Here is a 22,312-nt window from a genome sequence, read left to right as displayed (position 1 = left end):
AGGTAGAGTATGCAATGGAGTGATTAGATGAAAGGGCACATAATGGCAATGGTGGAGATGTCCTGGAGAGGCATAAACAGGTAGGGAGTGTCAGAGTGCCTCTCTGCAATTCAACAGGCATAACTAATTCATCTTTATCGTTCTGGGCAGACTACACGCCCCCCCCTTTTGAAGAAACCCTGTTGCTACTTCATATCGACATTGACTCATCTGCATAATCTCCCTACGGTTATTCAAAATCCTGATTTTCATCCATTACATAATTGCCTCTCTTAACCTCGTCATAATGCAGCTTAATATACAGTGGGGTTTGAAGTGATTGACACCCTTTATAAAGATGAGCAATAATGACTCTATAAAATAAATACATTCAAATACTGAGCTATATTGTATGTTAAAAAAAATTGGGAAATTATATTATTTTATAATAATACAATTGCTTAGAGAATATGATTTTGTATAACAAGTAGTATTATTTTTTATTTGTTTTACAGGTAGGGGTCAAAATTGACACCCTTAAATATTCTTATAGATAAAGTAGTTAAAAGTGTAGTGTTTGGTCCCATATTCATAGCAAGTGTAACAGTGTAGGTTCCGTCCCTCTCTTCGCCCCAACCCGGGCTCGAACCAGGGACCCTTGCACACATCAACAACTGACACCCCACTAAGCATCGTTACCCATCGCGCCACAAAAGCCGCGGCCCTTGCAACGCAAGAGGAACAACCACTTCAGGTCTCAGAGCGAGTGACGTCACTGATTGAAACGCTATTAGCGGCCACCACCGCTAACTAACTAGCCATTGCAAGGGCTGCGGCTTTTGTGGCGTGATGGGTAACGATGCTTCGTGGGGTGTCAGTTGTTGATGTGTGCAGAGGGTCCCTGGTTCGAGCCCAGGTTGGGGCGAAGAGAGGGACGGAGCCTACACTGTTACATATGCTACCATGATTACAGATAATTGTGAATAATGATGAGTGAGAAAGTTACAGAGGGCTAAAGATTCCACCCTCGAGTCATGCTAACATCTCACCATTACCAATAACAGGGGACGTTAGACTGTCTTGGGGGTATGACCTTTATCCCTCTGTAACATTCTCACTCATCATTATTCACAGTTCATTCAGGATCATCTGAAATGACACCATATATTATTTAATAACCACTCATTTTTACTGGCCACAAAATAATATCAAACAAAAACAAAAAACAAACTGCAAATGCACCCAATAGGTTTGTAGAGTCACAAGCTTGATGTAGTCATTGCGTGCTAGGAATATGGGACTGAATACTAAACTTTTGACTACTTTATTTATAAGAATCTTTAGGGGTGTCAATAATGTTGACCCCTACCTTTTTGAGAAAAACAATTACTTGTTAAACAAAATCTATTTCTCTGAGCAATTATTACTATAAAATAATATAATTTCCCCAGTATTTGAATAATGTATTTTATAGTCATTATCTTTATCAAGGGTGTCAATAATTTCAGACGCCACAGTTTTTTTCTATCAGTGTGGAATCAGCAGTGTTACTCTGGGAAGTGGTGCTGCTGCCCCTCCTACTACGTGGCATGAATATTTAATGTTGTGTCAGGATGTATGGAGAAGGATGAGATGGGCAGATCAATAGCCACCTCCCTTCCCCCTGCCCACACCCTTCTGAAACACGCAAGCAGTATCAGACGCAGCTCTCCACTCGCCAATAGAGAGACACTGGCACGTGCAGCTTCTGGAACCAGCACACCCTGCTCTTAAGGTAAGACATACTCTCCATTACATCTGTACATATATTAAATGTATATCATATTACATATGCTACATCTATTAGCTTATGTGGAAAGTTAGCCCATGAGCCTAATATCAGTGATATGATATTAGTGAATGGCGTCGTTCACCCCCAGTGGGGTGGTCTTCAGGGAAACCGACGTCGTTAACAGATTGGTTGAGCGCACAATCTGTGTCAGTATGCCATATTATCTATTACGGTCCATATGCTACTCATTTACTTGGACGATAAAGCCGGTTACTTGTAGTACCACAGCAGGCTGGCTATTAGACAGCGTTACCCAAAAAGACTGAAGACATTTCAGGAGGGGATATTACTAATAGAATGGAATATAACGAGACACTTTCTCTCCCTGGGTGGTGATTGATTACCTCTAACATGATACCTCTAGGAGGAGAAAGGAAGGGCTAGATTCACTGCAAGTGGTAGAAGGGGCAAATAGAGAGAATGAAGGAGGGGTAGAAGGGGGGGATAGACAGAATGAAGGATGGTAGCAGGGGGGATAGACAGAATGAAGGATGGTAGAAGGGGGGATAGACAGAATGAAGGATGGTAGCAGGGGGGATAGACAGAATGAAGGAGGGGTAGAAGGGGGGATAGACAGAATGAAGGATGGTAGCAGGGGGGATAGACAGAATGAAGGATGGTAGAAGGGGGAGAGAGAGAATGAAGGAGGAGTAGAAGGGGGAGATAGACAGAATGAAGGAGGGGTAGAAGGGGGGATAAACAGAATGGAGGATGTTAGAAGGGGGAGATAGAGAGAGAAGGATGGTAGAAGTGGGGATAGACAGAATGAAGGATGGTAGAAGGGGGGATAGACAGAATGAAGGAGGGGTAGAAGGGGGAGATAGAGAGAGAAAGATGGTAGAAGGGGGGATAGACAGAATGAAGGATGGTAAAGGGGAGAACAAAGACCAATAGTACATAGAGGATCTGAGGAGCAGACATGAGGGATCACTCAGCCAGGTAGAGACACCAACACCCTTATCACTCAGCCAGGCAGAGAGACCAACACCCTTATCACTCAGCCAGGCAGAGAGACCGACACCCTGATCACTCAGCCAGGCAGAGAGACCAACACCCTGATCACTCAGCCAGGCAGAGAGACCAACACCCTTATCACTCAGCCAGGCAGAGAGACCAACACCCTGATCACTCAGCCAGGTAGAGAGACCAGCACCCTTATCACTCAGCCAGGCAGAGAGACCAACACCCTTATCACTCAGCCAGGCAGAGAGACCGACACCCTGATCACTCAGCCAGGCAGAGACCAACACCCTGATCACTCAGCCAGGCAGAGAGACCAACACCCTTATCACTCAGCCAGGCAGAGAGACCAACACCCTGATCACTCAGCCAGGCAGAGAGACCAACACCCTCATCACTCAGCCAGGCAGAGAGACCGACACCCTGATCACTCAGCCAGGCAGAGAGACCAACACCCTGATCACTCAGCCAGGCAGAGAGACCAACACCCTGATCACTCAGCCAGGCAGAGAGACCAACACCCAACCATGAACCTCTTAGAACCTGCTGCCCTTCACAACCCACCTACATACACATACAGACAGCGGCAGCAATCCCTAACACTCTGAGGACATGAGTCATGTTCCATTCTAAGGCGTGTCCATACTCGTAGCCATTTTGATAGTAACATATTGATACTAACTACTGTCTTATTTACAGCTCTCTTTCTCCACTTACAGCCATCATGTCTGACAAACCCAACATGAGGGAAATCTCCAGCTTTGATAAGACTAAGCTGAAGAAGACAGAGACCAGAGTGAAGAACCCATTGCCAACCAAAGAAAGTGAGTGAATCTTGTTAATCTAGCTGAGTGATGAATGTACCTGAGCCAGGACTCAGCCCTGTGAGGCGTGCCATTGGCTGCTAGACGGATCAGTCTTCATACTGGCATCTCTCCCTAGCAAAATGACCAGGCAACAACAGAAACATGGGACATTATTTCCCATCCATGTAAAGGTGTGTGTTCAGGAGGGAGGGTATTCTATATAATAGGTTGATTGACAATGGAAATGTAAATATGTAACAGATTAACCAAAATCGTTAATCACAGATTCCTTGTAAAAGACACTTTGTACTGTACCCTGTCCCGAACAGGGGAGATGTTCTCCTGATTTACATACATTTTACATGGTGACAGTGGTGATGAGTCAACATTTGTGCTTCAACTCAAGAGCTGCAATCTGTGAAAGTGACCTTCTGAGGCAGGGTGTCTCAGCCATCTCACTCAACCATTTTGCCTTAAAGGGAGGATGAGAGAAGTTCATTGTATCATTCAATAATGGAAATGTAATGTTTATTATTCATGAATATCAGAGATGGCCGTCTTCATTGCAAAGGGTTGAACATTTGCTTTGTTTCTCTGTTGTAGCAATCGATCAAGAGAGGAAGCGAGAGCCCTCGCATTGACCAGAGGAAGAGAAGAGTTTCAGACAAGCTACTTTGATTTGATTATCTGACCTGTCTGCCAAGAACCACCACTATAACAAGACCTAGACTTATCACACTGGTGCTCAACAAAATGGAAAAATACTAAAGACGGGGTATTAGGATTGGCTGTTACAGTCAGCCAGAGGAGCAGGAGTTTTTCCAAACACTTATGGCTCAATTTGTTTTTTATGTCTCTCTGGCTACATTTACACAGGCAGCCCAATTCAAATCTTATTTTCACCAATCAGATCAGCTCTGAAAAATACGTGTTGCTGCCAGTGTAAACACCATCTTAGTCCGAGTAATAAAAATGACATTGAAAAAAAAATGTTAGTTGTTCTTACATGTTGTTCTTACATGTTAACAGGATGTGTCCTCAAATGAAAGTACACTACAGGTCTAAAGATCAAAACCAGTAATATTAACAGTATATTTTCCTCTTCAGATGAAGTCTTCCACATTTCCCAGAACCTCAGAATAGCAGCTGCAGTTCAATAAACATTGATTAGTGGCTAGCCTGGGTGCCAATCAGTTTCTGCTCCCGTGCCAACTTGTTAGGCTTGATAATGGAGTAGGCAAAAGCACAAACAGATCTGGGACCAGGCTATTGGAGACAACAGATCTGGGACCAGGCTATTGGAGACAACAGATCTGGGACCAGGCTATAGAAGGAGACAACAGATCTGGGACCAGGCTATTGGAGACAACAGATCTGGGACCAGGCTGCGACTATAAAATCCCCACAAGTTTTACTGCACCGTAAAAGAACATGAGGTGCATTGGTTTGCTCTAACTGTTGTGGAACGGTTAGTACTGAACGACAAGTTTCCCCAAAATGTTATTGGACAGACTTTGAGGTACGTTTGCTGGGTGTGGCTTGAAACAAAAGCAGTAGCTACTCTTCCTGGGGTCCACACAAAACATAATACAGAATGACATAACACAGATCGTTAGAGAACATTTAAAGGGCAGTGGCCATGCTAACCATGTTCCCCACCACATTGTTCAACTGGTCAATCAGTACCGTTGCAGTTCAATTGAACATTCCAGAACATAAAAAATGTACAGAATGCCACCATGTTCAATACAATTGATCTAGTCTGTATAATATAAGTGAGCTGCTTTACAGGCAATTTGTCACTGGATAGTGTAGAACCCCTCAACTCAACTATGGACCCCAACACCAGGTCCACTTCATTTTTTCCATTGTTCCCTCCCAATCAGGGACAGATTTAGACCTGGTACACCAGTTGTACAATTAAATCACGTAGAACAGAACACTAACAGGTGGGAATTTAGGATTAGAGGTAATTCCTGTTGTTTTGTGCTGTAGAGCTGACATGCACCTCCAAGACACTCAATGAATTTTAAACACACTTAATCTGCCATTGCAAAGCACTACTGTCCACGTCGCCTACATGTAAGTTGTGTTCGTTTTACAATGTGTACAGCTTCATTTACATGGTGTTTTGACTGATAAGAGCAGACCTTTTGCCAAAAAGATCAAAATTGGGCTGCCTGTGTAAACCCAGCCATAAAATTAAAGCATAATGTTCAAAAATACCTAATTAACTTAAATGTGCCAAAACGTGTCAGCAACCTCAGTTGGGAAAGCACAAATACTTTACAAGATGATTGTAAATTTGTGTTAAGTTCAAATGGCTAAGACAGTATCCATAAGTTAAGCATTAAAACAGAGATGGACACAAATTATAAACGAAAATGTTTATTTCTAACAATTTGCCAAAGACATTGGTGGAATGAAATTCCAGAGGGGCTGCAACCCCCTTGCAATATTTTAAGCATCAACTAAATGTATAAATGCCACTTAACACAGGTCAAAATTAAAATGAATCCAAAATATATTGGTTGCTTCCATATACAAGCAGACATTCTCTAGAGACAATCTTAAATGAAATCAGATCAATCCCTTTTACATGATCGCCAATCCTACATCGAATTTCTTGTTGAAAGTCCTGTTGCCACTTGCAGAGTCAGAAAAGAAAGTAATCTAGAAACCAGAAAAAAATTACTCAAAATTGCTTTATTTCAAAAGCTCTGACAGCTTCCGATGCTCATGTAAATCCAGTCGACATGTAAAATACCATACAATACATTAGATTCAAAGGTACCAAAAAGTACAGTAAAAATTACACTTCCATCTCTGGAAATGTGGACCAAAAAAAAAGATAAAATAAAAACATGGAAAAGTGACATTTGCTTCCCCAGTTCCTCAGATGGTCTGTACAAGTGGAGTTCAAGTCTGTCATCCCAAAGGAAAGAATCAAGTCCCGCACACTGCCGCACCCCAGTCTCAAATCTGGATTACTTGAGTCCTTTAAGAGAGGAGAAAAAGGGAATTGTTGCCACACCACTTATGACACGACCCCACCACCCTGCATCAAAGAGCAAACAGCTAGAGCAACAAGCATGCAAGAAGGGGATGATTAGGAAGCCAATGCTGCTGGTTAGATCGGTCATAGCATAGCATTAAGGGAAACGGCAGACATTTTGTTAAATTTGCTGTGCAGCTTTAAGCAGATAGTCTCCCCATCTCCCGCTCTAGAACATTGTTTTGAACATGGTCCACCGCAACACCAACCCTTATTGATCCAGTAGTGTAGTTGTAGGGGTGCATCTCTGATGCAGATTATGCTGGCAAATTTGAGGATTTGAGGTTGTGTACTTTTAAACAAAGTTTCCTGTCCCCAACAGAACGGTATTTTCTAAATCCAATTGATGAACAGTGGATAATTTCATTCTAATCCACAATAGCCTTTCCCCTGGGCCAGACTAAATCGTGGCAAGGAATTATTGGCATCAATGCCACAAATCTAACAGCTATATATATATAGGACCACAATGTTACAAGGCACTAAAATGCATACCTGCACTACATGAGATCAGTATGGCTTGTAGCTACCCTGGTGACCTCCACGTCTTGGAGTTTTCCCATAGCTTGTATTGCCCTGGTCTGCAGGAATAGAGAGAGAGGACTGAGTGCTTCTGTGCAAAGACAAGTCATATAAATCAGGTAGGCGCTTGCCAGAGGTCTGTATACTCACTGTAGTCGTAGCCCCCTCCATAGCCGCCTCCGTAGTATCCAGCAGAGTAGTCATAGTTGCCGTAAGCGCCATAGTTTCCATAGGCCTGCTGCCCACCATAACCATAGCCCTGGTTGCCATAGCCCTGGTTGCCATAGCCCTGGTTGCCATAGCCCTGGTTCCAGTAGTTATTATAGCCCTGGTTGCCATACTGGTTTTGGCCTGAGGGAAACAAAAGGAGGTTCCAAGTCAGACAAAGACCAAAAATAGTTTCACACAAAAAAAAAAAGATATTCATAGTCCAGAGATGCCAATTAGCAATCCAATTTCTCAGCTCCTTCCCTGCCTTGAGTACCACACCCATCTTTCAGCCTTAGACCCGACTGTCTTTCTGCAGGTAGAACCCATTGCACACAGGCCTTCTCTATGCCCTGGTCCCTGTTGAGTTAATACTCACCGCCACGGCCCCTGCCTCCTCGGCCTCCTCCGTAGCTGCCACCCCCACGGCCTCCAAACTGCTGCTGCTGGTACACCTCTTTGGGCTGGGCGATTTTGATCTCACACTGGGATGACAAAACGAGGATGTTTAATTATACAGATGCTGCAAAGATACCACAGCATGGAGTACAAACATGCTAGGGCTATTTAGACAAGTCACATCTTAAGTTATAGCATTGGGTTTAGCTTAAAGCTCACAGTGACCCCATCTCAGTCAAGAGGACACTGAATGTCAATACAATTCACTTAGATCAGAATTCTGAAATGCAAAGAAGTGTTCAAATTGATGAAACGAAGCATTCTAGTAATTTGACACCATGGAAACAGGTCTGAAACTCTTGCATGCAACATGAAAATGTCAGTGAGGATTAGAGCTGGGCGATATGGCCAAAATATTATATCAGGGTATAAAAAAGGTATTTTTAGTTTTTGAATAATAAAAAGGTCTACATTTTCTTTGAGTAGCGAGTGATCCTAGGGTGGCAACATATATAAGTGATTTAAATGAGTCTCTTCATTCTGATTGTTTTTTTTATACTGTTCAATTCAACGAAAACAAATTTCAGCACTTTTATCATTTCTGCATTTCCTGCACTCAATTGCAGTGGTGGAAAAAGTATCCAATTGCCATACTTGAGTAAAAGTAAAGATACGTTAATAGAAAATTACTCAATTAAAAGTCACCCAGTAAAATACTAGTTGAGTAAAAGCCTAAAAGTATTTGGTTTTGAATATACTTAAGTATCAAAAGTAAATGTAATTGATAAAGTGTACTTCAGTATCAAAAGTATAAATAATAAATTCCTTATATTAAGCAAACCAGACGGCACCATTTCCTTTTTATTTACGGATATCCAGGGTCACACTGACATAATTTACAAACAAAGCGTGTGTGTTTAGTGAGTCCTCCAGATCAGAGGCAGTAGATAACCAGGGATGTTCTCTTCACAAGTGTGTAAATTGGACCATTTTCCTGCCCTGCTAAGCATTCAAAATGTAATGAGTACTTTTGGATGTCAGGGAAAATGTATGGAGTAAAAAGTACAGTATTTTTAGGAGGGTAATGAAGTAAAAGTTGTCAAAAATAGTAAAGTACAGATATTCCAAAAAGTATTTTTACATAAGTAGTACTTGAAAGTATTTTTACGCCACTGCTCAATTGAGAATTCCCACACTGCCACGTAGGGCTGCACGATATGGGCAAATATTAACCAAATGTTGCAACTGCGATTTGACTTGCGAATTAGAGCAAAACTGTTGGAATCATGGAAATAGAATGACCTTTCTAATTATATAGTTGGAACATAAGTGGGCACTTTGAATACAGTGTTTGAGACGACAACAAATTAAAATGCCAGGGATGAGTTATTATGACAGGGTAGGAACTAAAGTGTTGATAAGTGTTTCCTAGGGGATCCTATAAACATCGGCTACATTGCATGTTCTCTTAGCTACTTGATGTAGCTAACATTCTTGATTTGCATACTCTTGATTTAGAAGATACTGTTGCACAAACATGCTGATTTAGGTCTACACCATCACTGGTATTATCAGGCTGTATTAGCTAGCCACGTTTGCTCGGACTCCATACATTTATTAGCTAGCATCAAGATTTAAGGCAACTTGCTAAGAAAAGACAAACTTGCTGTTTGCTGATATAAGAAACAAACTAAGTGTCAATATAAATCCACTAGCATTCTATAATAAGAAGCAAAGTGAAAAGAGCATTGTCATCAACATGTGCTGCATTGACCATGCAGACTGAATGCAAGTGTCTCGTGGTTGAGAAACATCAAATGCACTCCTTGAGTGACAGGGGGCGTGGCTAGGTCTGTGTGGAAAGTGGCACAGCGGGAAAGAGCAGAGAGAGATGACTCAAGTAGCAAAGTAAACTATACAAATTGACATTACACATGGCATATCACATTTAACAAACCAAACATTCAAATACCGGTATAGAAGGTAAAGTAAAAACCCTAACCGGTCCCTGCATCCATACCGGTATATCATAAAATATGGTATATCACCCAGCCCTAGAGAGGTTACATTATTTCAAGCCAGGGTGCGTGACAATGTCCCAAAGCATTTCAGCAGGGAATGAAGACCATGCATGAACAAAGTTGCAATTAGACAGGTTAGCATTTCACACAAATAGGATGCTAAGCCAAATTGTTATAGGATGCACCCAGCATGCACATCACCAACAGTAAGTAGAAAAATAAAGAAATATACATACAAGACCTTCCTTTCCATCTGTTACTTTAGTTCCACACACATTGTGGAACTTTTTCTCAAGGCATTTTTTAACAGTGGACTCTTCTTTGAACGTGATGAAGATAAAACCCCTCCTTTTTTTGAATTTGGGGTCCACTGGGAGTTCGATGGATTCAATCTAAAAAGGTTTGAAGAAAAAAAAGAGACAAAATTAATAACACTGGGAAAATCCGTAGCTACTAAAAACACAGGAGGGTCATGCAGAGGTCATCATTGAACGATAGGACAGTGACAAACCTCCCCAAAGGTTCCAAAGTATTCTCTGATGGTCTCCTCTGTGGCTTCTGGATTTAGACCACCAACAAAGATCTTCTTGGCTGGTTCCTTCTTCATTGCCATAGCCTTCTTTGGGTCTATCTGTCGTCCATCTAGCCGGTGTTCTTTCTGCTCAAGAACCTTCAAGGTTCCCCAAAAAAATAAAATAATTGTCTACAAAGCCAAACTTCCACAATGTAAGAAATCAAAAATCATGTCACCTTTCCCATGGAACACACACCTTGTCTACACTTGCTGCTGTTTGGAACAAGATGAACCCAAACCCGCGTGACCTTCCTGTGTTTGAGTCCATCTTGATGGTACAATCTGTCACCTCTCCAAATTTGGAGAAGTAGTCTTTCAGGTCTTTTTTGCTAGTGTCCCAGCTAAGTCCACCAACAAACATTTTGCTGCAGAGAAACACAGATCAGTAAGGATCGAGGACAAAGCTCATGAACTGACAACTGAGCAGCCACTTAAATTTCATTCGAGTTCGGGGGGGGGCACACATTGTGGCTTACAAACTTGTACAGGCCAATAAAAAACTGCTAGTTCACACTTCGGTTGTATCACTGCAACTCAAAACACCGATTGCATAAGTGTAACAACGCTAGCCAGTTGAAGCCCATCCCCCCCACCCCAAATGAACTGGGCATGGCGCCAAGACTAAACAAAAGATAAAACGTTAGTCGTATTATAACAACGTTAGTTGCTATGTAAAAACCCAACCATAAATAAAACTTACCCAGCGTCATCCTCGCCTTTGCTTGCATTTATCTGTCCCCCCTCTGCAGCTCCGTTCTGAGCGTCCACTTCCTCACAACTCTGTTGTTTTTCTTGTTCCTCCGCATCGGGCTGTAATGTGGATTCTTCTGCTCCATTCAGTTCTTCGGCTTCGTTTCCATTTTCGGAGGTCTCCATAAATTGTTGTTCAGCGTCGTCAGACATAGTGATCACCTACCACGGAGATAAAATAAAACGCTAGCTGGCTGTTGGCTAACATGTATTACATTTGTTGTAGGCCATAAAGCTAACCGGCTTCTCTGGCTAGTTAGCGTGTACCGTTGCTAACACAACCACTTTCAGCTAACGGTTTGATTTTGTATTCGAATTACTTCATTACACACATTCATGCAAACTGTACAAAAACAATTCAAACACCAGCAAAAAATAAATAAAACCATCTTAACAGATTTATCTAGCAATTAAAGCTAGCTAACTTAGTTGATTATTCTGTTAGTGTTCACGGCCTGCCAGTGGTGCCTGACTTGACAAATCTAGTTAGCAATAACTAACGTTGAGGTAACAATACATTATTTAGCTAGCTTGATGACGGGCGACATACATCGTTTAATCACTTAACTCAATACGTGAGCTGTAAACAAATACAAATGGCGTTTACCGTTTAAAAATGTAGCAAAGTCCCGGAGGCTGCTTTTCAAGATGGATACTCTCCGACTCGGCGAGCTAACTCGTGGCAATCTTTATACTACCGGAAGAGAGCGCCCCTGTAAGAAGTAATTCAAGATTGGGTATCTAACGTTGTCGTCGTGATAAGTGTTTTCCTATTGGCTTCTTTGCAACAACAACACAAAAAAAAGGTGCCACCTACTAACCGCAACTCACACGAGATGTTCCCTCCTGGCACTAAACCGAAATTCTTCCGGGAAGCTCCCAATCCTTCAATACCCACAACATTGACCATTCGGTAGTAAATGGGCTCTCAGCAACGCTTCCACAGCCGAATTACATTTACGTCATTTTAGTCTCTTATCCAGAGCGATTTACAGTAGTGAATGCATACATTTCATACATTATTTTTTTTCCCGTACTGGTCCCCTGTGGGAAACGAACCCACAACCCTGGCGTTGCAAACACCATGCTCTACCAACTGAGCCACACGGGACCAAGTAGAAGCTCACAATAGATCCAACATAGCACTTTGGGGGCCATAAAAAAAAACGGTAGCATATTAATTTTCAATGAAAGACCAATAAACTGAATTTTTTGAATAAACTGAATTTTATTGAACTACTCCGCGACATCGCGTTGAGATTGACCAGTCGAAGCTGACTATAGTTTCCAGACCCTACTGGGTTGACTGTTGATTTATATCGCTACCTGGCCTGCTTAAGGGAGAAGCACCGGCGGCGTCGCAAGACGGCAGAAATTCAGCCAGCTCCGATTGACTGACAGATAGCGAGCTAAATACAATGAATGCTATATGTAAACTGACAAACTAGCTAACGAATTAGATTGGATTATAAATATAATCGCAGGTTTTAGATATAAAAACTACAGTTATGCTGGTGATGGACTGTTTCTTCCTCTTTCCCTTCCCACTTTGTCTGTACAGTTGCATTTTGTCCTGCTAAAGTTACCATGTCCCCCAAGGCAAGGGGTCAGGGCCGGTCCTTGCCTTTCTGCCTCCCTAGGCGAGACCAAAAAATGCAGCCTCTGCTAAAGTAGAATAGTTGCAGTAAGCAAAATCACGTTGAAATGGCGTCTAAAATACGTATTTTCCAGACGTTGAAATTAGGTCCAATTTAGGTTCTGAATGAAAGGTGAAAAGACATATTTTGCCAGATGTTGAAAAGGCATTAAAGACATTGAAATATACGTATTTTCCGGACGATGAAATCAGGTACATTTTCGGTTCTGAATGAAAGTTGAAAATGTTATTTAAATGTAAGTATAAACATCTGTGTTTGGCTGCCTAATTTTTTTTTTTCCTTTATTTAACTAGGCAAGTCAGCTAAGAACAAATTCTTATTTTCAATGACGGCCTAGGAAGCTAGCAACAGCAAATTTAAACATTGTAGCTAGCAAAGTAACATTATCAAATACATTTTTAAAGTTAATTTACTTGTATGAACTACTAGATCATTTTCTCCTCTATTTAGTAGCTATTTTTACATTCTTGATTTAGCCTATCCCTGTTGATTTACAATACATGTTTGAATGTTTATTTGTTGAATAAATGTTTGAATTTACACTGTCAATGCTGTGTTGTAACCCTCTGGCACTGAGTGACGTGTGATGTGTCATACAGTTTAAGTCGGAAGTTTACATACACTTAGGTTGGAATTATTAAAACTAACTTAACAACCACTTCACAAATGTCTTGTTCACAAAGTCAGTTAGGGCATCTACTTTGTGCATGACACAAGTCATTTTTCCAACAATTGTTTACAGACAGATTATTTCACTTATAATTCACTGTATCACAATTCCAGTGGGTCAGAAGTTTACATACCCTAAGTTAACTGTACCTTTTAACAGCTTGGAAAATTCCAGAAAATTATATCATGGCTTTAGAAGCTTCTGATAGGCTAATTGACTTAATTTGAGTCAATTGGAGGTGAACCTGTAGATGTATTTCAAGACCTACCTTCAAACTCAGTGCCTCTTTGCTTGACATCATGGGGAAATCAAAAGAAATCAGCCAAGATCTCAGCAAAGAAATTGTAGACCTCCACAAGTCTGGTTCATCTTTGGGAGCAATTTCCAAATGCCTGAAGGTACCACGTTCATCTGTACAAACAATAGTACGCAAGTATAAACACCATGGGACCACGTAGCCGTCATACCACTCAGGAAGGAGACGCGTTCTGTCTCCTAGAGATGAACGTACTTTGGTGTGAAAAGTGCAAATCAATCCCAGAACAGCAGCAAAGGACCCTGTGAAGATGGTGGAGGAATCAGGTACGACTGTATCTATATCCACAGTTAAACAAGTCCTATATCGACATAACATGAAAGGCCGCTCAGCAAGGAAGAAGCCACTGCTCCAAAACTGCCATAAAAAAGCCAGACTACAGTTTGCAACTGCACATGGGGACAAAGATTGTACTTTTTTGGAGAAATGTCCTCTGGTCTGATGAAACAAAAATAGAACTGTTTGGCCATAATGACCATCGTTATGTTTGGAGGAAAAAGGGGGAGGCTTGCAAGCCAAAGAACACCATCCTAACTGTGAAGCACGGGGGTGGCAGCATCATGTTGTGGGGGTGCTTTGCTGCAGGAGGGACTGGTGCACTTTACAAAATAGATGGCATCATGAGGCAGGAAAATTATGTAGATATATTGAAGTAACATCTCAAGACATCAGTCAGGAAGTTAAAGCTTGGTCGCAAATGGGTCTTCCAAATGCACAATGACCCCAAGCATACTTCCAAAGTTGTGGCAAAATAGCTTACAGACAACAAATTGAAGGTGTTGGAGTGGCCGTACAAAGCCCTGACCTCAATTCTATAGAAATTTTGTGGGCAGAACTGAAAAAGCGTGTGCGAGCAAGGTCTACAAACCTGACTGTTACACCAGCTCTGTCAGGAGGAATTGGCCAAAATTCACCCAACTTATTGTGGGAAGCTTGTGGAAGGCTACCCGAAACATTTGATCCAAGTTAAACAATTTAAAGGCAATGCTACCAAATACTAATTGAGTGTATGTAAACTTCTGACCCACTGGGAATGTGATGAAAGAAATAAGATTAAATAAATCATTCTCTCTACCATTATTGACATTTCACATTCTTAAAATAGTGGTATTCTAACTGACCTAAGACAGGGAATGTTTACTAGGATTAAATGTCAGGAATTGTGAAAAACTGAGTTTAAATGTATTTGGCTAAGGTGTTTGTAAACTTCTGATTTCAACTGTATGTGGACAGCTCTTCCCCTGTGAGATCAACTGTAAGTTGCTATCCGGGCACCAGGTGGCGTCATTTAATACTTTATCGTTTTAATCCACCCTAAACTTCAAGTACTGGTTGTAAAATGTTTTTTATATCATTATGGTTGGTTAGGAGTGGAACAGTACCATTATGAGGAACAGGTGGGATAGCAGCGTCTTGAATGTTGGTAGAAATAGATGACCTCTTAACAGCTCCGCTTATTAGTCAGGTGATGGAGGGTACCAAGCTCATTAATAGCTAGAGCCCAGAACTCAGGAATATTAAAACTCCATTCAGTCTCCACACAGCCAGTAATGCCAGCATACTGTCAGGACAGACAATACATGTACCTAATATCTGCTCAGAACACAAGCAGCCTTCCTAATGGTAGACTACATTCACATCCTGCAAGATTAATAGGCATATTCAAACGTTTCTCTGTTAAACTCTCAAATTATTGTAATGTATTTAATTCCTGCTCAGTTTCAACTGAACTGTTCTGCAGCCATGTGTTGCTGTCTGAATAACTGCATTTATTGTTTTCCTGATGAAACATCGCCATTTCAAGTGAATATGATTAGACTGAAAGTGTGCAACATAGGCTCACTGGGTAAGACAAGACTTTAAAAACACACATATTTACACTCAACAAAAATATAATTGCAACATGTAAAGTGTTGGTCCCATGTTTCATGAGCTGAAATAAAAAATCCAAGACATTTTCCACACGCACAAAAAGCTTATTTGTCTCAAATTGTGTGCACACATTTGTTTACATCCCCGTTAGTGAGCATTTCTCCTTTGCCAAGATAACCCATCCACCTGACAGGTGTGGCATATCAAGAAGATGATTAAACAAAATGATCATTGCACAGGTGCACCTTGTGCTGGGGAAAACATGGAGTATTTCTGTCTGTAATAAAGCCCTTTTGTTGGGAAAAACTAATTCTGATTGGCTGGGCCTAGCTTCCAAGTGAGTGGGCCTATGCCCTCCAAGGCCCACCCATGGCTGCACCCCTGCCCAGTCATGTGAAATGCATAGATTACTGCCTAATTCATTTATTTCAATTTACCGATTTCCTTATATGTAACTCAGTAAAATCTTTTCAATTGTTGCATGTTGCTTTTATATTTTTGTTCAGTGTACATACACTCAACAGCAACTAAACTCCACATTTCTTTGCCACATGGTCATTATTCTAATAATTTTGCAGTTATTTTAATAGGTGGATTGACCAAGCTAGAAAAAAGTGAGAATTGGCAGGGGATTCCCTTGCACACTGTGAGGTGGAGTGGAGAAGCCTCCATCTCAAACCAAGGACCTCCTGCTACAGCCCAGCCCCAGGCCCCCTACTATCCTCATTAGCAAGAAGCAGCTGGCTGCTGGGTGGGAGAGGGAAGCTTGGGCCTGGGGAGGTAGAGAGGTCAATCTGGAACGTCCTAACAAAATGGATGGGTTGACAGATTCATCCGCTGGTCTTAAATGGGTTTTTTTCAATTGTTGCTGGTTTGTTCCCCAGAAAATTCAGTTGTTCAGGGGCAGGTATGGTTTAGGACACTACAAGGACTATTATTATTTTTTAGATTACATTTTTTTTTTTACCTTTATTTAACTAGGCAAGTCAGTTAAGAACAAATTCTTATTTACAATGACGGCCTAGGAACAGTGGGTTAACTGCCTTGTTCAGGGGCAGAACAACAGATTTTTACCTTGTCAGCTCGGGGATTCAATCTAGCAACATTTCAGTTACTGGCCCAACGCTCTAAGCACTAGGCTACCTGCCACCCCAATTAAGGTTGTGTGAGATAAAAACATTGATGTGGTCAGACAAAAAGACAGTAATTATAAAATGGTGTACATTTTTTGTAATAAAAGGCACATAATTTAACAACAGTTCTGTGTACGATGGACCACAACTCATTTTCTTTGGATCAGTGTGCAGCTTTGGAATCTTTCTATATTCACTTTTTTTGACCAGTTCCATTATTTTCTCATATAGAGTGGTCTGGGGTACTACAGACAGTCACCCCAACTCTCAGTTTGTTCACATACCAAACAACATCTAATCTAACATATCTTCCTCTGGCCCGAGTGTCCTCCAAGGATCCCAGTTTCACCTCAGCAATCTGTGGAGCCTGCTATGGCACTAAACTGAGTAGGAGGATCTACTGGATCACACACCCCTGAAACACACAGAGAGAGGTACAGTAAGATAGAGACCCAGGGAAACAGTATTAGACATGAAAAATTTTTCTGCCTGGAACACAAAGGCAACTACTAGACGGTATCATGCATGTGAAACAATTGCTTTGCAGATGACTGATGTGAGTAATACAGGTCGGAAATTAGAGAGAGAGAGAGATGACAGAAAAGCTTATCAGGAAGGAAGGAACCAACTCTTATCTCCTGAGGTGGTGGGTCTTCTATCACGACTCATAAACACAGGCCCACAGACTGAAGAGGATTGTGAGGTATCTGAGATACTACACTTACAAGATGCTAAACTTAAAACACAATTTTGTCTTTGTATGTGGAGGGAGCCTTGCCTTCTCACTGTCTGTTTCCCTTTTAACCTAATCAAGGACCTGTACTGATTGTGTGTGTGCGTGTGTGTTGTCTATCCGGGTGTGAGGAAGAGCAGTTTCTGAGAGGAAGCGTGTTGGGATGGTTCAGAGGAGTTATGAAGGGGACAAAGAGAGCCTCTGTCCAGGCATGGCCTTGTGTAAGCATCACGATCATGTGTCATGACTCTGTTCGGCACCAACGCTAGCGAACACAACGACCAAACACACTCCAAGAGCTCTTAGTCCACTGCCAGCCTCAAACCCGCATGTGCAGAAGAATGCACACGTACACACACGCACACACTTATTTGGCTTTGCATCATACTTCTAGAACATTAAAAAGGTAGGATGTAGAACTGTATGGCATATAACAACTCAAATAGTATCAAATCTAACCTTGGCGCCAAGAATCAAATCTCACGTGCCAGTAACAAGACATTTATTTAATCGTATCACAAGAGACTAACTCAAACCTAACCCTCACAGTTCTGGCATGTTTAGTCGAAAAACATACAAGCAGAACATACATCAACCATATACGCATATGAAGCCATACATCAACCATATACCCATATGAAACCATACGTCAACCATGAAGCCATACGTCAACCATATGCCCATATGAAACCATACTTCAACCATATACCCATCTGAAACCATACATCAACCATATACCCATATGAAACCATACATCAACCATATACCCATATGAAACCATACGAAACCATACATCAACCATATACCCATATGAAGCCATACGTCAACCATATACCCATATGAAACCATACGTCAACCATATGCCCATATGAAACCATACGTCAACCATATGCCCATATGAAACTATACATCAACCATATACCCATATGAAACCATACGTCAACCATATACCCATATGAAACCATACGTCAACCATATGCCCATATGAAACCATACGTCAACCATATGCCCATATGAAACCATACATCAACCATATACCCATATGAAACCATACGTCAACCATATACCCATATGAAACCATACGTCAACCATATACCCATATGAAACCATACGTCAACCATATACCCATATGAAACCATACGTCAACCATATACCCATATGAAACCATACATCAACCATATACCCATATGAAACCATACATCAACCATATACCCATATGAAACCATACGTCAACCATATACCCATATGAAACCATACGTCAACCATATACCCATATGAAACCATACGTCAACCATATACCCATATGAAACCATACGTCAACCATATACCCATATGAAACCATACGTCAACCATATACCCATATGAAACCATACATCAACCATATACCCATATGAAACCATACATCAACCATATACCCATATGAAACCATACGTCAACCATATACCCATATGAAACCATACATCAACCATATACCCATATGAAACCATACGTCAACCATATGCCCATATGAAACCATACATCAACCATATACCCATATGAAACCATACGTCAACCATATACCCATATGAAAACATACGGTACTATAGTACCTGCAGTGAGTAGCTCTGCGTTCTTCCTGTCCTTTGTGACGTAGAGGGCTGTCATGAGGAAGAAGAGTCCACCCAGGACCCCTACGAAAGGGCACAGCAGGAAACTGTACTCCAGACTACGGAAACTCCACGTATGAGAGTCAGGCTGGTATGTACGCAGAGCGTCTGAGATCTACAGACCGATAGGGGCAAGAAAAGAGGCAGTCGTCACAGGGGTCTGACTCAATTCCATATTAAATTTAGTCAAATCAATGATAATTTAATGAGAACATTTTTTTAAATTGAAATTGACCTCAACCTTGATGGTCACTGGTTACTGACGTACACGCACGCAGGTTAGCGTTTTTTGTCATGAATGTTGTTCTGGAGGCAAACCTCCTGAGTGGTCACTAGCTGGCATAGCCATAAAGTCATCAAATCTGATTTTAGACCTAACCCTAACCACACTGCTAACCCTACTGACTAACCCTTACCTTAAATTAAGACCAAAAAGCTCATTTTTGTTTTCATGATTTCTTACAATATAGCCAATTTTGACTTTGCAGCTGGCCCATCTAGTAAAAATCGCTCAGTTCTGCCTCAAGGACAAGACTCATCCCAATAAATGTCAATCTGCGACATACACACCATACTGTAGGCCTAAGAGTTTTGATTCAACCATGAATGACAGTCTTACAGCTCCTAGCAGGTAAGGGCTTCCGGCATCTCCTAGGAGATGACAGACCATGATTTGCAGAGCTTCAGCTGTAGCTCTCCTGGTTGGCACCACCACATACTGAGAAGAGAAGGAATACATCCAGGTGAACTCATCCAGGTGAACTCATTGAACTCATTGACTTATAAATACACTGCACGGTGTGTGGATTAGAGGTGTGTTATAAAGATGTGTGTGACAACATTTATATATATATATATATATATGGCTTTGTCACATAAGTAGAATCAGGAACTAGCTTGCTCAAGTCCATTCTTTGGATGCAGGGTTGGAAAGTTATAAAGACTTTGTCACACAGGAACATATGCCTAACCCACTGAAACTGTTTGGTTAATGCAATTTGCCATCTGAAGAGTCAAAATACACTGCTCAAAAAAATAAAGGGAACACTTAAACAACACAATGTAACTCCAAGTCAATCACACTTCTGTGAAATCAAACTGTCCACTTAGGAAGCAACACTGATTGACAATACATTTCACATGCTGTTGTGCAAATGGAATAGACAACAGGTGGAAATTATAGGCAATAAGCATGACACCCCCAATAAAGGAATGGTTCTGCAGGTGGTGACCACAGACCACTTCTCAGTTCCTATGCTTCCTGGCTGATGTTTTGGTCACTTTTGAATGCTGGCGGTGCTTTCACTCTAGTGGTAGCATGAGACGGAGTCTACAACCCACACAAGTGGCTCAGGTAGTGCAGCTCATCCAGGATGGCACATCAATGCGAGCTGTGGCAAGAAGGTTTGCTGTGTTTGTCAGCGTAGTGTCCAGAGCATGGAGGCGCTACCAGGAGACAGGCCAGTACATCAGGAGACGTGGAGGAGGCCGTAGGAGGGCAACAACCCAGCAGCAGGACCGCTACCTCCGCCTTTGTGCAAGGAGGAGCAGGAGAAGCACTGCCAGAGCCCTGCAAAATGACCTCCAGCAGGCCACAAATGTGTATGTGTCTGCTCAAACGGTCAGAAACAGACCCCATGAGGGTGGTATGAGGGCCCGACGTCCACAGGTGGGGGTTGTGCTTACAGCCCAACACCGTGCAGGACGTTTGGCATTTGCCAGAGAACACCAAGATTGGCAAATTCGCTACTGGCACTCTGTGCTCTTCACAGATGAAAGCAGGTTCACAGTGAGCACGTGACAGACGTGACAGAGTCTGGAGACGCCGTGGAGAACGTTCTGCTGCCTGCAACATCCTCCAGCATGACCGGTTTGGCAGTGGGTCAGTCAGATATTGTGTGGTGGCATTTCTTTGGGGGGCCGCACAGCCCTCCATGTGCTCGCCAGAGGTAGCCTGACTGCCATTAGGTACCGAGATGAGATCCTCAGACCCCTTGTGAGACCATATGCTGTTGCGGTTGGCCCTGGGTTCCTCCTAATGCAAGACAATGCTAGACCTCATGTGGCTGGAGTGTGTCAGCAGTTCCTGCAAAAGGAAGGCATTGATGCTATGGACTGGCCCGCCCGTTCCCCAGACCTGAATCCAATTGAGCACATCTGGGACATCATGTCTCGCTCCATCCACCAACGCCACGTTGCACCACAGACTGTCCAGGAGTTGGCGGATGCTTTAGTCCAGGTCTGGGAGGAGATCCCTCAGGAGACCATCCGCCACCTCATCAGGAGCATGCCCAGGCGTTGTAGGGAGGTCATACAGGCACATGGAGGCCACACACACTACTGAGCCTCATTTTGACTTGTTTTAAGGACATTACATCAAAGTTGGATCAGCCTGTAGTGTGGTTTTCCACTTTAATTTTGAGTGTGACTCCAAATCCAGACCTCCATGGGTTGATAAATTGGATTTCCATTGATTATTTTTGTGTGATTTTGCTGTCAGCACATTCAACTATGTAAAGAAAAAAGTATTTAATAAGATTATTTCTTTCGTTCAGATTTAGGATGTGTTATTTTAGTGTTCCCTTTATTTTTTGAGCAGTGTATATCAGTGAATCAAACTCACCAGTAGGATATCAGCTAGAACAGCCCAGTTCAGTGACAATAGAGTCTCCCCAATGCCGATGAACACCTGAGCAGAATGAGACATTTACAGGTATCCAAAACAACATCTGGTCAACGTAGCATTTGTTCAAAAGCATTTTAGCAGCTCCTAGTGAGAGCAGGACCTCAATCAAATTAATTTCAGAAGTATTTTGTCCATCAGCACTTGTCACAAAGGGATTTTTACAGTAACCTGGCAACCCCAAAGAGTAAGCAGAAAAAGCTAAAGAGCTGATGTCATACATAAGTGGCAGGGATGCTTGTAGACGCCAGTACGATGGCGAAGAAGAAGCAGGGGGCGGAGCTGAGCATGCCCACAGCACAGATGAGGGGGTCTGCGTTGGGCACCCTGTCCCTCAGTCTCCTGGAGATGGTGCTGCCCAACGAAACACCCAAAATACCCGTCACCACCGTCACCACCCCAAAGATGTAACTGGACAGAAAGATTTAAAAAAACAGTTGAAACATGTAACTAAAGTGTTATTGTTTTAAGGAATTCAAGCAAAGAGAATGAAAAGG

At 42.0% G+C, this 22,312-nt stretch overlaps 3 protein-coding genes across 6 annotated transcripts in view; 1 reads left to right on the top strand and 2 right to left on the bottom strand.

Annotated features, from left to right (window-relative positions):
• Window positions 1-1,636: 1,636 nt before the first annotated feature.
• Window positions 1,637-4,566, top strand: tmsb (thymosin, beta). Of its 2 annotated transcripts, none has more exons than XM_029699590.1 (3): window positions 1,637-1,753; window positions 3,470-3,594; window positions 4,180-4,566. In XM_029699590.1, the coding sequence occupies exons 2-3, from the start codon at window positions 3,495-3,497 to the stop codon at window positions 4,215-4,217; spliced, it is 138 nt and encodes a 45-aa protein (XP_029555450.1). In that variant the 5' UTR covers window positions 1,637-1,753; window positions 3,470-3,494; the 3' UTR covers window positions 4,218-4,566. The 2 variants fall into 2 exon arrangements, with proteins under 2 accessions (XP_029555450.1, XP_029555451.1); XM_029699591.1 differs by having other exon boundaries at window positions 1,647-1,753; window positions 3,490-3,594.
• Window positions 4,567-5,948: 1,382 nt separating this feature from the next.
• On the bottom strand, window positions 5,949-11,836 carry LOC115153915 (heterogeneous nuclear ribonucleoprotein A/B). 2 transcript variants are annotated; one of them, XM_029699588.1, is made up of 9 exons: window positions 11,712-11,836; window positions 11,055-11,266; window positions 10,551-10,719; window positions 10,292-10,450; window positions 10,017-10,172; window positions 7,740-7,845; window positions 7,304-7,504; window positions 7,127-7,212; window positions 5,949-6,574 (listed from the first exon to the last, which is right to left on the bottom strand). In XM_029699588.1, the coding sequence occupies exons 2-8, from the start codon at window positions 11,255-11,257 to the stop codon at window positions 7,142-7,144; spliced, it is 1,065 nt and encodes a 354-aa protein (XP_029555448.1). In that variant the 5' UTR covers window positions 11,258-11,266; window positions 11,712-11,836; the 3' UTR covers window positions 5,949-6,574; window positions 7,127-7,141. The 2 variants fall into 2 exon arrangements, with proteins under 2 accessions (XP_029555448.1, XP_029555449.1); XM_029699589.1 differs by lacking the exon at window positions 7,127-7,212.
• Window positions 11,837-16,832: 4,996 nt separating this feature from the next.
• The window catches only part of spns3 (SPNS lysolipid transporter 3, sphingosine-1-phosphate (putative)), a 31,717-nt gene continuing 26,237 nt past the window's right edge, over window positions 16,833-22,312 (bottom strand). For both annotated transcript variants that reach the window (XM_029699585.1, XM_029699587.1), the window contains 5 exons: window positions 22,037-22,226; window positions 21,756-21,821; window positions 19,752-19,850; window positions 19,076-19,247; window positions 16,833-17,168 (listed from right to left, as the gene is read on the bottom strand). In XM_029699585.1, the coding sequence (XP_029555445.1) occupies window positions 17,104-17,168; window positions 19,076-19,247; window positions 19,752-19,850; window positions 21,756-21,821; window positions 22,037-22,226 (592 nt within the window). In that variant the 3' untranslated portion in view covers window positions 16,833-17,103. The remainder of the gene's footprint in view (window positions 17,169-19,075; window positions 19,248-19,751; window positions 19,851-21,755; window positions 21,822-22,036; window positions 22,227-22,312) is intronic.

The sequence above is a fragment of the Salmo trutta genome, chromosome 19, assembly GCF_901001165.1.
Source record: "Salmo trutta chromosome 19, fSalTru1.1, whole genome shotgun sequence".
Classification (NCBI taxonomy): domain Eukaryota; kingdom Metazoa; phylum Chordata; class Actinopteri; order Salmoniformes; family Salmonidae; genus Salmo; species Salmo trutta.
The sequence above is the reverse complement of the archived record's forward strand: the minus strand, read 5'-3'. Positions and strand labels throughout refer to the sequence as shown.